This window comes from Helianthus annuus, chromosome 3 (assembly GCF_002127325.2).
Source record: "Helianthus annuus cultivar XRQ/B chromosome 3, HanXRQr2.0-SUNRISE, whole genome shotgun sequence".
Taxonomy (NCBI): Eukaryota; Viridiplantae; Streptophyta; class Magnoliopsida; order Asterales; family Asteraceae; genus Helianthus; species Helianthus annuus.
Window position 1 is genome coordinate 98854845 of NC_035435.2, and position 15067 is coordinate 98869911.

At 33.6% G+C, this 15067-nt stretch overlaps 2 protein-coding genes across 2 annotated transcripts; both read left to right on the forward strand.

The window, feature by feature from the left end:
* Nucleotides 1–8146: 8146 nt before the first annotated feature.
* LOC110931559 lies at nt 8147–10010 on the forward strand. Its single transcript, XM_035987516.1, has 2 exons — nt 8147–9452; nt 9840–10010. The coding sequence occupies exon 1, from the start codon at nt 8235–8237 to the stop codon at nt 9225–9227; it is 993 nt and encodes a 330-aa protein (XP_035843409.1). The 5' UTR covers nt 8147–8234; the 3' UTR covers nt 9228–9452; nt 9840–10010.
* Nucleotides 9300–10580, forward strand: LOC118479300 (pumilio homolog 12-like). Its single transcript, XM_035988105.1, has 4 exons — nt 9300–9452; nt 9840–10003; nt 10091–10349; nt 10446–10580. Exons 1-4 carry the CDS (start codon nt 9300–9302, stop codon nt 10578–10580), a joined length of 711 nt encoding a protein of 236 aa, XP_035843998.1.
* The last annotated feature ends 4487 nt before the right edge of the window (nt 10581–15067 follow it).

The following is a 15067-nucleotide window of genomic DNA, read 5'->3' on the forward strand; positions in this document are numbered from 1 at the left end:
ATTACACGAATTAAATATAAAAAAACTTAGATTGAATAATATTTTTATTTTTAAGTGTTACAAATCCGTGTATTATAAAATAAAAAAAATTGTAAATCATACTTCTATATAATCTAATTATTGTGTGTTTCCGATTAGTATTAACATAAGGATGGTTTAGTAAAAAAGATGTAATTATTGTATTTTTTTTTATTTTACGATGATATTTAATAAAATACATTGTATTTATCTATAAAACTAATTAAATAGTACATCCTAATATGGTTATTAACATATTTAAATTAAATTTACTATATTAGTAAGGATGAGGATTTTTTTTAAATAAAATGTAATTCTAAATTGTAAAGTTGAAAAGAGTGACATGTGACAATAATTGGAATCTTATATTAAAAGTTAAATAAGATTTGATGTTTATTAAAAGTTAAATCAGAGTGACATATGACATTAAAGGAACTTTTTTATTAGTAAATTTGTTACTTTATCATCTTTATCAATAATTAATATTTTAAATCATTTGGTTTTAGAAATATATGTGGTTAATCTATACATATTATTGTAACACCCCAAAAACGGGTTTGGTAATCAAACCACATTAATAATAATGAATCGGTGAAATACCGTTAGCGGTAAAAATTAACCCGGTAAATATTATGATTTAAATAATTGTGACCTAATATTAAAATAAAAAGAGAATAAAAGCTTTTGAGAAAACAAAGCTTATAAGAAGCCCGAATTAACGGGACATAAAATAAAACGGGTTATAACTCTCGGAACCCACTAAGTTAACTAGGAATAATTAACCTAGTTAATAATGTTTAGTAAAACAATGAAGGAACTTGTAGTAACTGACCCATTTATAAAACCTTTAAACTTTGAGGGAGTAAAAGTGGGCAATTGGAAAGATGTTTTAATTAAAACAATATCAAAAACCAAAACACACACATATGTGTGTGTTGGTCGACTTTTACCAGAGCCAGCAGAAGGATTCTTACACATGAACCCTAAAACTCATAAACTTGATCAAAATCAAAGGAAATCGAGCAAAGAAAATTGGGGCTTTAACTAAATTCGTGATAATCTAAGCTAGGAGATCACAAGGTATGTCAAATTTTGTAATTCGATGATATGTTGAATTTATGATGAACACCCAAAATCGAAATTCTTGAGTGAATGTTGAATGCATGGGTGATATTGATATGAGTATAAGTCTAGGAACGAGCCATAGATGTAAACATGTTGATTTAACACCATGAATTAGTGTTTCGGTTAACTAACCATGTAGGTGCTAAGTGGGTGTTATGATAATATGATGAACACTCGAAATTAGAGTGTTAAATTTATGAAATTTGAAGATTTGATGCGAGTTCTAGATGTAGATCATGAACACTAGGCATAAGGATTTGAAAATGATGTTAATCTTGACAAAACTAACTAGTTATGAACTAGTTTGTAAATGCGTAAAAGTTATGCTCATTAGGAGTTTGTTAAAATGCCTAAATGAAAGATAAAATGTTGAATTTTGAGTAAAACGCGTATTTGAATAATATGGCAAATTATACGAAATATGAAGCGATAAGGGTTCTAAACATGATGTTGATTTATACATAATTGTGTATATCATGTGATCAAAGGTAGTTAACTTTTGGAAAGTTAAACTAACCAATGACGAAGTCGAATAGTAGTTTCGACATAGAAAATATGTAAGGTGGAATAGTCGTGATTGTTAACAACTAATCTAACCACCTTGTAAATGATGATGATAGTTTGACGCTTAACGAGCTAGGTGGAGACTTGGGAAAGAAGCGGGTCAAACGGATTGAATACGTGGAAAAAGAGCAAAATCGGATGAAAGGTAAGTAAATCTTACACCCCTTTTATAGAAAGCCTAATGATTATAAAAGTTATGAAAATGATAAGCTAATGTTTGAAATGTGATGTTCCGACGTAAATTGATACGGGTCGGAACAAGCGAATATGATGAAACCATATGGATAGTAAAAAGGGGGTAAAACGGTAACTAAGTCATAGGATGACAAACAAACAATGAGTTTTTGAAATATTACCTTACGGGGTAACTTATAATGAAAAAAAGGGGAAAATGGTAAATTAAGTCACGTGTGGACAAATACAAAATAAGTTCAAAAGATACCCTATGGCGTAAGCCAAGATGGGTCAAATATGTAAGAAAAAGATTAAAGAAATGTGACCTTATGGTGACAATCCGAGGAGGGTCAATTAAGCGAAATGGTAAATAAGTACCATTATCCTATAATTATGATATGCTTGGTCATTTTGGTTAAACGGGTCAAATGGTGAAGTTAACCCCATTTGACAATAACGACTAACAAACGCTTGTCGAGTTTTATGCTCACAGGGATGAATAGTGTATGGAAATTTGCGTCACTATTAGGTAGTGATTTATTAAAGCGATTTTGGTCAAATGCTATGACCCGAGCCAAGTACGCATAAATAAGTTTTTAGTTAAACATGCAATTTTGGTCAAATAGTTAGCGAAAATCCTTCGTCGCAGAATGAGGGACTAAAGTTGAACAAAATGCCCTTGAAGGGTAAATTGGGCAAACGACCCATATGGGTTGTTTAAGAACTTGTATTATAATTATGGAATCCTTAGATAAGTATAAAAGTTATAGGTATAAACATTCGTAGGTTGAATGCCTGAAAATCCTTTTAAACAGGTCAAAACCAATTACGCGCATGACTTGGATAATAGTCGCGTAATTCACAAAGGTTATGAAATCGAGCTAAAGATTTTAAGTTAAATACATTGGTGAATGTATTCTGATGATTTAGAAACAGGTTGGTGACTTTAAACTAGAATGGGTCAAAAGTTTATATAAATCAGTTTCAAGCCGAAGGCTTGAAATCTAATATTTTATGAGTTTGAATCTCGGGTTTTAACTCCATGTGATGGGAAAAATTAAATTACGAACGCGTAGGAAAAAGAATCATGTAAAACGGATTTATAAATTGAAAGATATGCACATTTTTGTGTATGTTAAGTTAGTAGAAATTGAGCTGGGACTTAGCAGCACAGAACAACAATCTTTCTGTCAAAATGGATCCGTCGCGCCCCGCGACGGAGAAGTCATAAGACGTCGCGCCCCGCCACGGGCTGTGGCGCCCTGCGAAGGCTGAGGTCAAGTCTGTCGCGGCCCGCGACAGACTCCAGAGCTGGCAATTGGATTTTTTATTTGTTGTTTGATGTTTAGAACTTGTTTAAACTATTATTTAAGCATCAAAACTAACTTTTAAGCTGGTTTTGATCACAGGTAAATATCAAGAGTTCCCGGATGAAGATCAAACTCAAAGAAGAACCGAACACGAACATGAAAAAAAAGCTTCCGCATGTTGCCTCGTCGTTATTTTAAAATGACGAACTCAATTACATTATGTAGTATTATTTTTTCTAAATTGTAAAGGTTTTAATTTACCCGTATTTTTCAAAGTATATGTAATCATAATTACATGTTTATTTTCGTAAATTATACGAAAATCGTTAATTAATAGTAAGGGTCATACAATTGTTAATCTTAATGACGTGTTATATTATCAAATAAAGTAAATATAATAGTGCACAAATAATTAAATCAGAGATATTAATAATAATAAAAAATAAGAGTTAATTGCCCGGATGGTCCCTGTGGTTTCACTTTTTTTCATTTTTAGTCCCCACCTTTTGGAAATAGCAGGTATGCTCCCTATGGTTTGTTATTTTGTTACTCGGATAGTCCCTTGACATTTACTCAGGGGACTATCCGAGTAACAAAATAACAAACCATAGGGAGCATACCTGCTATTTCCAAACTAACTGACATCTACTCAGGGACTATCCGAGTAACAAAATAACAAACCATAGGGAGCATACCTGCTATTTTCAAAAGGTGGGGACTAAACGTGAAAAAACGTGAAACCACAGGGACCATCCGGGCAATTAACTCAAAAAATAATAATAGTTTTGTTATAGATAATAATAAACCTACGATTAAAAGGCTTTCGATTTTAAAGGATATTCATACTAAATACAGGCATATTAATAATAATATAATGACCCTTTGTCGTATGTCATAGAGGTGAAGATAATCTTGATCTTTAATATATAAAATCGGTATATTTAAGAGATAAAGTAATAAATCTCCAGTTGTAAGAACCATGAGAACTACACCTTACGGGGCGAGTTGGACCAAAATTTTTTTTCATAAACGTAGATGGTTGTATTATAAACACATTTGTAAAAAAAAATTCAAAAAAAAAAAATGTCGTGTGTGTAGTTTTGAGCACCACAAGTTTGTGCTTACGGGTACCGTAAATTTTTTACCTTTCTCACACTTTTGGTCTTTTTTACAATAACTCCACCCTATATATATATATATATATATATATATATATATAGGGAGGGGCTCATGCAAGAACTCCATTTATTGTGAGAACCGCGAGAACCAATGTGAACACAACCTAAAATAGCTAAAAAACCTAACCCCCCCCCACAAGCTAAATGCTAAAAACTAAAACCCCCAAAAAACCTTAAAAAAACCTAACACCCCCCCCCCCCCCCAGCTAAAATGCTAAAAACTAAACCCCCAAAAAAACTTAAAAAAACCAAAAAAAATCAAAAAAAAAAATCTAATATTTTGTTTTTTTTAATATTTTTTATGCTCTAATCGCTACTTTTAGTGGCAAAAAAGAAATTTTAAATTTTTTTTTTGGCTTCGAAAAGTAGCGATTTTTATATAAAAATATTAAAAAAGAAAAAAAATTTTGTGTGATTTTTAGCTATTTTTAGGCATTTTTGGTTGTGTTCACATTGGTTCTCGCGGTTCTCGCAATAAGAGGTGGTTCTCGCATGATCTTCTACCTATATATATATATCATATAGTATAATATAGTAACTCAAGCATCATAGTATATCAATTTATTTTGAGTGAGATGATGCATAAAAAAGTTATTTATTAAGGTGGAGAATGTTCTTTACATTAATTTAGTTATTATTATTTTCTATTATGGTTGATGTAGTATAATAAATTATCACATGGCATCCTGGGGGTGAGATAAAGCTTTGGGACCATTATGTCCTAGGTTCGATTCTCGCAAAGGGTGGTTTTTCCCAGATTTATTGGGTTTCCTTCTAAATTGGTGTGTAAGCACTATAGCCTAGTGGAGATGGATATGATCGGGTGGTTCTGCTGGTGACACGATGATACTCCAGTGGTCCGTCAGTGATCCTAATTTGCCGTTCAAAAAAAAAAAAAAAACTATAAGAGAATGCCATGTGGCATTAAGGGGAGTTTTTTTATTAGTATTAGATATCTCAATTTCATATATTTATACATCTATCTCATGTGTTTATCCTTCCATCACATGTATTCTTAACCAAAAATTTTAGCCCTTGTTTGATTTGGTTATTAACCGAAATTAATTGAACAAAATCGAAAACCAACAAATTAATCGAATAAACCAAACGGATTAACCGATGATTTCGGTTATGGTTTTGGTTAATGCTAATAACCGAACCAAACCGTGCACCCCTACATCCCGATACGACAACACTTAGCCTAATGCTAAATTTCACTTTTAACTATTTCTATTGATAACAAGTTTTTTTTACGTCGCGCGTTACGGCGAAACCGAGCAAATGATAATGTAAAACAAACATGATTTAAAAATAAAGTATGTTGTTTAAAAAGCCGAACCATTAAAACGCTTTTATCTTATCATCGTACCGTTTTATACCAAATAAATCTTTTGTTTTGAGTACAACTTCTTTTTAACAAAACCTATAACGGAATGTAGGGAAAAAATCAAACAAAACTACGTACTTAAATTTTTAGAAAACATTTATAAATGTAAATTATTAGAAAAGTATCAAATTAATCGGTAAATTAATATGTTCTAAAAAAGAAAAAAGAACTATTATAAAAAATGATAAAGAAAATATATGGTTTTAAAAAAAGAAAAAAATAAAGATATGTTATTAAAAGTAACTATAACAATAAACTATTATAATATATTAAATAAAAAAATAATAAAATAATAAAAAACTACATATTATTATAGAAATTAGTTACTATTTATCATTCATGGGTTAGGATCGTGTGAGAAGCACTAGGTTAGTTGAGAAATTTGAGAATCATTCTGGACCACACATTTTCCCTAAGCTTTTCGTAATATACGCATATGTATAGTTTAAAATTGACTATATACATATGTGTATAATTCAAGATTTGACACTATACATATATGTATATTATATGATCAATTTTAAACTATACACATGTGTATATTACGAAAAGCTTAGGGAAATGTGTGGTCCAAAATATTTCTCAAGTTTCTCAAATAGCGTGGACTTCTCTTAGAATTCTTACCGTATCATTCATTATTCATCAACAATGTAACAATATTTATATAATATAATGCTCTTAGTTGTATCCTCTATGATAACATAAATGGTTCTTTTTATTGACTTCAAAAACTATGTTAAATTTTTATGCAAATAACCATTTTACCTTTTCATGTTTACATAAATGGTGCTTCTTGTTTACTAAAAAAAAAACTATGCTAAAGATTAAAAACATATATATATGTATGAAATCACACAAAACCCCGTTCCCCTAAATCCTTCTTTCTCCAATCAGCTTCTTCACCTCCCCACATATGATTGATGACCCTCTGACCTCTACCTCTCCCTCTCCGTCACTCATATCCAGTCACCTTCCTTCCAGTGGCCTATCATCAAATAAGAGAGATTCAAAGTTCAAATTATCCTCGTCAACAAGTTATGGTGTTGTACCGCAAACATGGAGATACATCTTTTGAAGCCAATGTGTAATGTGTAAGCATTTGATTTAAAATATTGATGATTTCCATAATTTCCATGATTTGATTCAAAATGTCTATATACATTTCCACGATTTGAACAAATTCCATACACAAAAGAACAAACTTCATATGCATTCACTCACCATAAGGTAAACGGAAAGCTTATGTGTATGATCCACAAATCAACATGAAGTTTGATTTCAATTCTGAGGAACCTATCTGGGTTCCAATCCAAGATCCGTATAAACAGTGACAGATCCAAGAATTTTTTTCCAGTGGGTTCATTTTGGTAGATTTACACTAATACTCAGTAATTTTTTTCCAACTCATACAAGATTTTACTATTTTTTTCCATTTTTTTTTTCAAATCGAGTGGGGTCTTGGGAACCCACAAAACAGGTGTATATACGCCCTGCATATAAGTGGATAACAAAATGATTAATTCAAGAATTACCAAAGCGATCGAATGATTAATCAGATTGGACCGAACAATCAATCCAAGAAGTACCAAATTTTTAATCCATCCCATGATCCCAATGAAACATGCCGGTTTCGATAGGAGTAACTAGGAGAGTGGTGGTGACAATGGGACCCGAGACCCACGTGTGTGGTTTGGGATATGAATGAATGAGGTGTTGGATTGGGAACGAGTTGTGACCCCAGTAGGTTTCGAGGAAAGGGTTGTGGAAATGGAACTTTTAAGTTTCACCAACTAATGGCGGATTGGGAAAGAGTGGTGGCGTCGGCGGTTAATTGGTGGTGTGTGGCGTCGGGTTTAAGTCACCTACAACGTGTCGGTGGGGGTGGAGGATTGTTATTCGATATGTTTTTTATTTTAAATAAATAAATAAGGTAAAATAGTCATTTTTTAATTTCAAATATGTTTTATTGTCACTTTATAAAAATGATTAAAAATAATCAAAAATATTATTACGGTTGAATAAATAGTTGAAAATATACACCTAATTTAAAGAAAGTATAGAATGTAAACATTCATTGAATCATTACTGTAATTTTTATATTATGGTTTTTCTATATTATCTTTCAAAAATCAATACTCAAGTAATGTGATTATCTCAAAATCTTAACTATTTATTAGATAGAAATCTTCGCGTGTATGCATATCTCCTCCAATGGTATTTGTTTCCGGTCAAAAATCAAAATATATGGTATATATCTCAATTTAACTTAAAAGATATACATTGAATGTGATATATGTTAAGAAAGTTTCACTAATTACAAATTTATATCAATATTTATAGTTCAGAATATTCTGCATGCATGATCTTTCTCTCTCTACAACACAGTTTCTCTCTCTTTGTTATTCATTAAATCCCCTTTAATATCTTCCCCTACAAAAACCCTTGATTCTTTTCGGATTTCAGTTACAAGCAATCCCAATGGAGAACAATAATGATCCAAGATCGATGAGAGAACAGTTTGACCGGATGTTCATCGGTCAAAACCCTACAAACCCATTTGCGCCGTCATCTTCCACCGTGAACGGCGGAACCCTCGGTCAAGATCACCTCTACAGCCACCAACAGCCACTAGTGAACACCACTAATGGGTTTCCGTTCATGAACAAGGAACAAAGACGGCTGCCGGTGGCGATGGGTAGTCACCACTTGGGAGCCAATCCTGTCCGTTCGATTCTTGATTATTCTGATAGGTTTCCGGCGTTGTCGCCGGAGTTATGTGAGTTTTATCACCCTGATCAGTTGCATTGTGTTGGTAATATTCATCCGGCGGCTGCTGGTTTTGATAATCAATCATCTTATGGTTTTCTTGAAACCCTAAATGACCGGAATCTTGAATTCAATTTCAACCGGCTTAACTTATCATCCCCTAACCACCATCCACAGCCTCTCTTGGCCTCTACTCCACCCATACCCAGTTTCCTGAACAGCCCGGTTCCAACTCCGGTTAACCGGAACAACATTCGATGCCAAGATGCTTGTTGCAATCCACATGGTGCCCGGAGAGATAACCGTGTGTTGAGTTCTAGGAACTTCGGTAATGTTCTTGATGTTCCAAACCCTATTAGCAGTCGGCTTCTTGATCAGTCGAGGCAGCAACCAAAGCGAGCCAAGTTTCCGGCATCGTTGAAAGAGTTAAGAGGGAAGATTTGTATGGTGGCTAAAGATCAAGAAGGTTGTCAGTTTTTGCAGACTAAGTGTGAAGGAGGAAAGCCTGAAGATATTGAGATGATTTTTAATGAGATTAAGGATCATATTTTTGAACTCATGACTGATGCATCAATGAATTATCTTGCTCAGAAGTTGTTTAAAGTGTGTAATGAGAGGCAGATGACACATATTGTTGTTTCTGTGATAAGTGATGATAACAATCTCACCAATATTTGCCTCAATTCTCATGGGTATGGGTATTAATTTAGTTGTTTATTTTGCATATCTTTATGAGTTAGAAGGAGCACTAATGGTTATTGTTTCAGGACTAGAGCAATGCAGAAACTGATTGAGCTTCTCAAAAGCGCAGAAGATCGCTCTTTGATGGTATCGGCACTTAGAAGGATCACACTTACATTGACAAAAAATACAAATGGTCACCATGTTATTCAACATTGCTTGAAATCCTTCAATGTTGATGAAGTCCAGGTATATTAATCAATCATATCTTTGTCTTTCTCATAGTATTGTTTACTTATAGGTGGTTTAGAAAACATGAGGTTTTTGAACATGTTTTGTTTTCTAGAGAGTCCGCTAACTAGTCAAAGAAGCAGACTCAATTAGTATCCACTAGTCAAAGAGGAGCAAACTCATTTTTTTGTGAGTTTTGCCATGTTGGCGTGTGTGTATTCGAGGAGTTCGCTTGGAGACACATCCAAAAACCTCCTAGAAACACTCTTCATTTTGTTTGGCCACCTAGAAATAAAAAAAAAAAAAAAATCCTTTTCTTTTGTTATTTTTATCTAGTTTATCAGCTATGATGGTTATCTGGTTTAATAAACATAATACTTGAGACCAATTGATGTATTGTTGCAGCCAATTCTCAATGTGGTTGCCGACAACTGTCTAGACATTGCTACCGATAAGAGTGGATGTTGCGTGTTACAACTGTGTGTCTTACACGCGGATGAAGCATCTAAAGAGCGCCTAATGACTGAAATCATAGAGAATGCACTTGATTTATCTGAACACCCATATGGGTTTGTTTGTCCCTCTTCTTTTTGCAATTATAGAGTTGTCAAATATTATACATTGTAATATCTTTTATTAATACTTCAACTTTACAGGAATTATGTTGTGCAACACATACTAGGAATGCAGATACCAGAAGTTACTGCTCACATATTGAAAAAGCTTGCTGGGAATTTTGTCAACCTTGCTATGAACAAGTATGCTAGTAATGTTGTGGAGAAGTGTGTGAAGGATGCTCCGGATGAGCTGTCTACGCCCATCATTCGGGAGATTATAAACAGTCCAAACTTTTTGGGGCTCATTCAGCATCCTTTTGGAAACTATGTTGCGCAATCTGCGCTACATATTGCAAAGGTTTGGTCACAAGTCGTAAAAATTGATCAAACTTTGATACCACTTTGAATCGAATAACTATGCTTGTGTCATAACACATCTATTAATATAATGCAGGGATCTCTTAAGGAGATGATGATCAACAAAATTCAGAAAGAGTATGCATACTTACACAGTCATCCCCATGGGAAGAGGGTTCTCGCATTGGCTAGAAACAGCAAGCCGCGAGGGTCGCTTAGTATGCATGAATAAGCTTGTTGTGTTGTGCCACTGATTATCACCACTAATTGTTTAATTATGTTGTGGTTGTAGGAATCGAGCTATAAGCTAAACCGAATCATCATGTGTTTGTTATATGATATGTGTCGTACTATAGTAACTATCTATCTAGGTCGTTTTGTCTTAAGTTGCAATTAGTGGTGCATTTTGATGTTCTGTGATCTAGGATTATCGTACTGATGGAGTATAATATAGTCTTTGTGTGTCAATTTATGTCTCTATGCATGTGAGTTGATTTGGTTTTTGACCCTTTTGGCTGAGTTTCATGCTGAACATGTTGGCATTGTCAATTGGTAGCAACGGAAAACTGCTTTCAGGCTATGAGCCATATTGAAAGCCTGTGCTTTCAGGTACCGAATTAGAGTTATCGAACAATGGTGATTTTTGCAGATGACTTCTTGTATCCAAAATGTATTTTTGTTCTTGTAATTAGAGACCGGCCCCCTGATTTTCGAATATTTTAAATACTTGAAAATATAATATACGAACACTATATATCGTTTCAACATTTTTTTTGTTATGTACTAGATTTTTTTGGGGATGCATATTTGATGATTTTAGTGTTACAAGCATATATATCTTGATGTAACTGAACTTGCAAAATGAAACTTTTAACACCGATATTTTGTACACCCCTTTTATTTTTTAACAGCATATGTTTTGTTTATCATTTTGCACAAAAGAATCTATAAAACATTCAAAATAAAACAGGTGACATAAGTTTTAAAGGAATTTACATAAGGTGAGAGGGGTGGTCATCTCTTGATGGGATGTAAATTCTTCAGCCATCCAATCACATATTGTCATTTTAATTTTTCTCTCTAAGCCTCCTCTTGTACTAAAACATAAGGGACAGTCGCCTCTTTTTTTTAATGACAAATTTGTATCACTGACGGATCACTTGAGTATTATCGTGCCACCAATCATATCCGTCTCCACTAGGCATAATGCCTATACATAAATTCAGGAGGAAACCCAATAAATATGGAAAACCCGCTTGTGGGAATCGAACCCAGGACATATTGATCCCAAAGCCTTATCACACCCTCAATATGTCACTAGGCTATAAAACCATGGGCGGGTTGTCACCACTTTTGGAAGAGGTAAACTATTTTTTTAAATATAAAAAACAAAAAGGAAAATTGTGATTGGTTTCATGTGCAGCAATAGTCAAAAAAACAATTCCCCTCAAGCGGTGACAAGTCCCCAATTTCAAGCATTCCACGCGGTGAGGGAAAGGGCAGGCGGCGGTGTTGCCGCGCGATGAAAGTCCACCCCACACCCACCCCGTTCACCCTAAAGTTTAACCAAAAGTTGAAATTCCAAACGTGGGAAATTCACTAAAATAGACAAACTGACCTTACAAATTCTAATAGACAGTCAAAGAATTCATCAATCAACGTCAGATTACAAATTCTAAGATGGTTAAAAGCTGGCAAAAGAACCTTGAAAAGTAAGATGGGTTCAGAAAAAAACCAAACAAAAAAGATACGTGTAAAGCGTGGTTTAAATTTGGTCAACGGATGAAAAAACGCATGCTAAATCAACCGACGGATGAAAAAACACAAGCTAAATCAGCCGGCGGATGAAAAAAAGCAGGGATAAATTAGTCGTTGGCTAACTACACGTGTTTCAATCTGAATGATTATTATTTGGACCCCTTTGTACTTCACTATGAGTATGTGTAGATTAAGCCCTAGCCGTCTTAGCCAACGGATCCTATTCACCATCTCTTGATTGGCCTTTTTTGGATTTATTTATTTTTTAACGACTGGATATATATAGAGGGGGGTTACCTTGGGAACGCTAAATATTGCGAGAACAGTGAGAACGAATGAAAAAAACCGATCAAATTCAATTTTTTTTAAAACAAACTTTATTATAATTAAAATATAACATTAAAAAATAAATTTACTCTTTAAATAATTCATTTCCCTTTTAAAATCACTCTTAATAATCTTTTACATGTGTATAAAAATGACAAATTTACACATATGTAAATTTTCATTATTTACAAATATATCTAAATCTAAAAGTGTAAATTTAATTTCTAATATTGTATTCGTCTAATAATGATAAGTGTAAAAGAAAAAAAAATGAATTTGAATTGTTTTTACCAAGTTCTTGGGGATTTTTCATTAAAAAATGAATTTACTCTTTAAATAATTCATCTACCCTTTTAAAATCACTCTTAATAATTCTTTTTACACATGTGTAAAAATGAAAAACTTACACATGTGTAAATTTTAATTATATACGAATATATCTAAATTTAAAATTGCACATTTAATTTCTAATATTATATTCGACTAATAATGATAAGTGTAAAGAAAAAAAATGAATTTAAATTGTTTTTGACCAAGTCCTTGAGGATTTTTCATTTGTTCTCACCCTTTTCGAAATATTTAACGTTCTCATTTAAACTCTTACATATATATATAGAGTGTTGGGTTTATGCGTGAACCCCCATTTACCAGGAGAACCATGAGAACCACTTGTGAACACAACTAAAATAAATTCAAAACAAACAATGAACCCCCTACCCCCCACCGCACCCCCACCTAAAAACCTAACCCCCCCTCCCCCCCAAAACAAAAAAAAAAAAAAAGAATTATATCCCATGAAAAACCTTCTAAAAAACCTAACCTTCCAAAAAAAGAACTATTTGTTCGAAAGTTTAACAAATCTAATATAACAAAAATATTTGTCAACTTAAAGATGTATTTGAAGTAAGAACGGATATTAAAGTGATCATTATATAATAAGCAATGTTTCCATTCCATCATATTTTTAAAAATTATAAAAAAATAATTTTAATTAAAAACAATTTTTAAGAGATGGTATTGTGTTAACACGTGACATTCTTTCTAATTATTTATTAGAAGTAAGATAAGATGAAAGCTGTGAACTTGTTTAGGCCATGGGGTATGGGGCGTGGGTTGGCTGAAAACGCCCAAGTCACCACCCCGGGGGCTTGGGTTGGGCGTGGGTTTTGGGCGTGGCCCTCATTGGCGTGGGTTTGAAGCCGGGCGTGGGGCGGGCTAGTAAGTGACATGGCAGGCTCTCAATGGCCAAACCAAACTCATGCCCCCTAACCCAAGCCCCCAACCCAAGTCCCACCATACCTCATAGGCGTGGGTTTGAGTGGTGGGGGGCCTCCCATTCCACGTGTCAACCAATACCCTAACCCAAGCCTCAACTCAAGCCCCACCATACCCATGGTCTTAGACACGTGACAAACAAAACCAAGCATTTTCATAATAACTCTCATGTAATATTATGAACCTAAGTCAACGAATCCAATTAGACAGCCCAATTTATGAAGCCCAACAAGCCAAACTGATCCGTGTGAACCTGTGAAGACACCGTAGTGTATATAAATCAAGATTGAAGGAGAATAGGGGATATAAAGAATGTTTAGGAAAAAAATGAAGTGTTCTACTCCATCTCAGATCTATCTATCTTCTCATCATCTTCTATTATTTGTTTACTTTACTTATTCTTACAGCTTTTAGTTGTAATCCTTTCATATATACAAAGAAGTACATCTACTCATTGTCTATTTCAATTAAGTAGTTGATTGTGTCAATATCAAGGCACAACATTTATAATAAGTAATTCTCATTTAACCAACACTACATAGATATAAGATATATATGCAGTGGTCAGTTGTTGTACAAGACGTCAAGACCGAATTCCGGTGTGAAGCGTTGTATAATGTGTATAAACGAGTTAGACGTTATCTCGCAGCAACGGGATGTTGATTATGAATATTTTTAATTTCACAATATGAGATGTAAAAATTCTTAATAGTATAACAAAATTTAAGAAATATTAATAATTCTTGAAAAAAAAAACAATATAATAATAATACTCATTATCTGAGAGAAGTTTTAAGACCATGCGTAGTCGTTGGGGTGAATAATGCCCCACCCTAGGGCGTTTTGCGCCATTTGGCAGCCCAGTCAGCAATGTGGCATTGTTGGGCGTTATGTTAAATGGGATGTAATATAATTAAATAAAACAAAAACCATCAAAAAATCTTATTAGATAAAAAATAGAAAGATGGAAGGTGATTGGACAAAGAAATGGGGGGCAAGGCGTGTTTTAAATCACGCTGGAGAGGTTTCTTTCAAAAATAACGCCCAAACACGCCCCGGGGTGGGGAACCTGCGTTATTGGGCGTGATTGGTGGCAAATTTTGAAAAATCCACGCCCACTACGGATCGTCTAATATGGGAAACATGCTAAAATGCGTATGGCTTAATAATTGTGTGTGTGATTTACAAAAAAATCGGATATAATGGTTCATTTTATTATACTGACATGGCGTTTTGTGTGATGGTTCAAATAAACGATGCAACAATTGAAACTATTTTATTAAATTCCATTTAAGTTTTAATAATAAAAGGAGTGACAAATATAAAAGCGGAGTATTGATGAACTGATGTAATTCAATT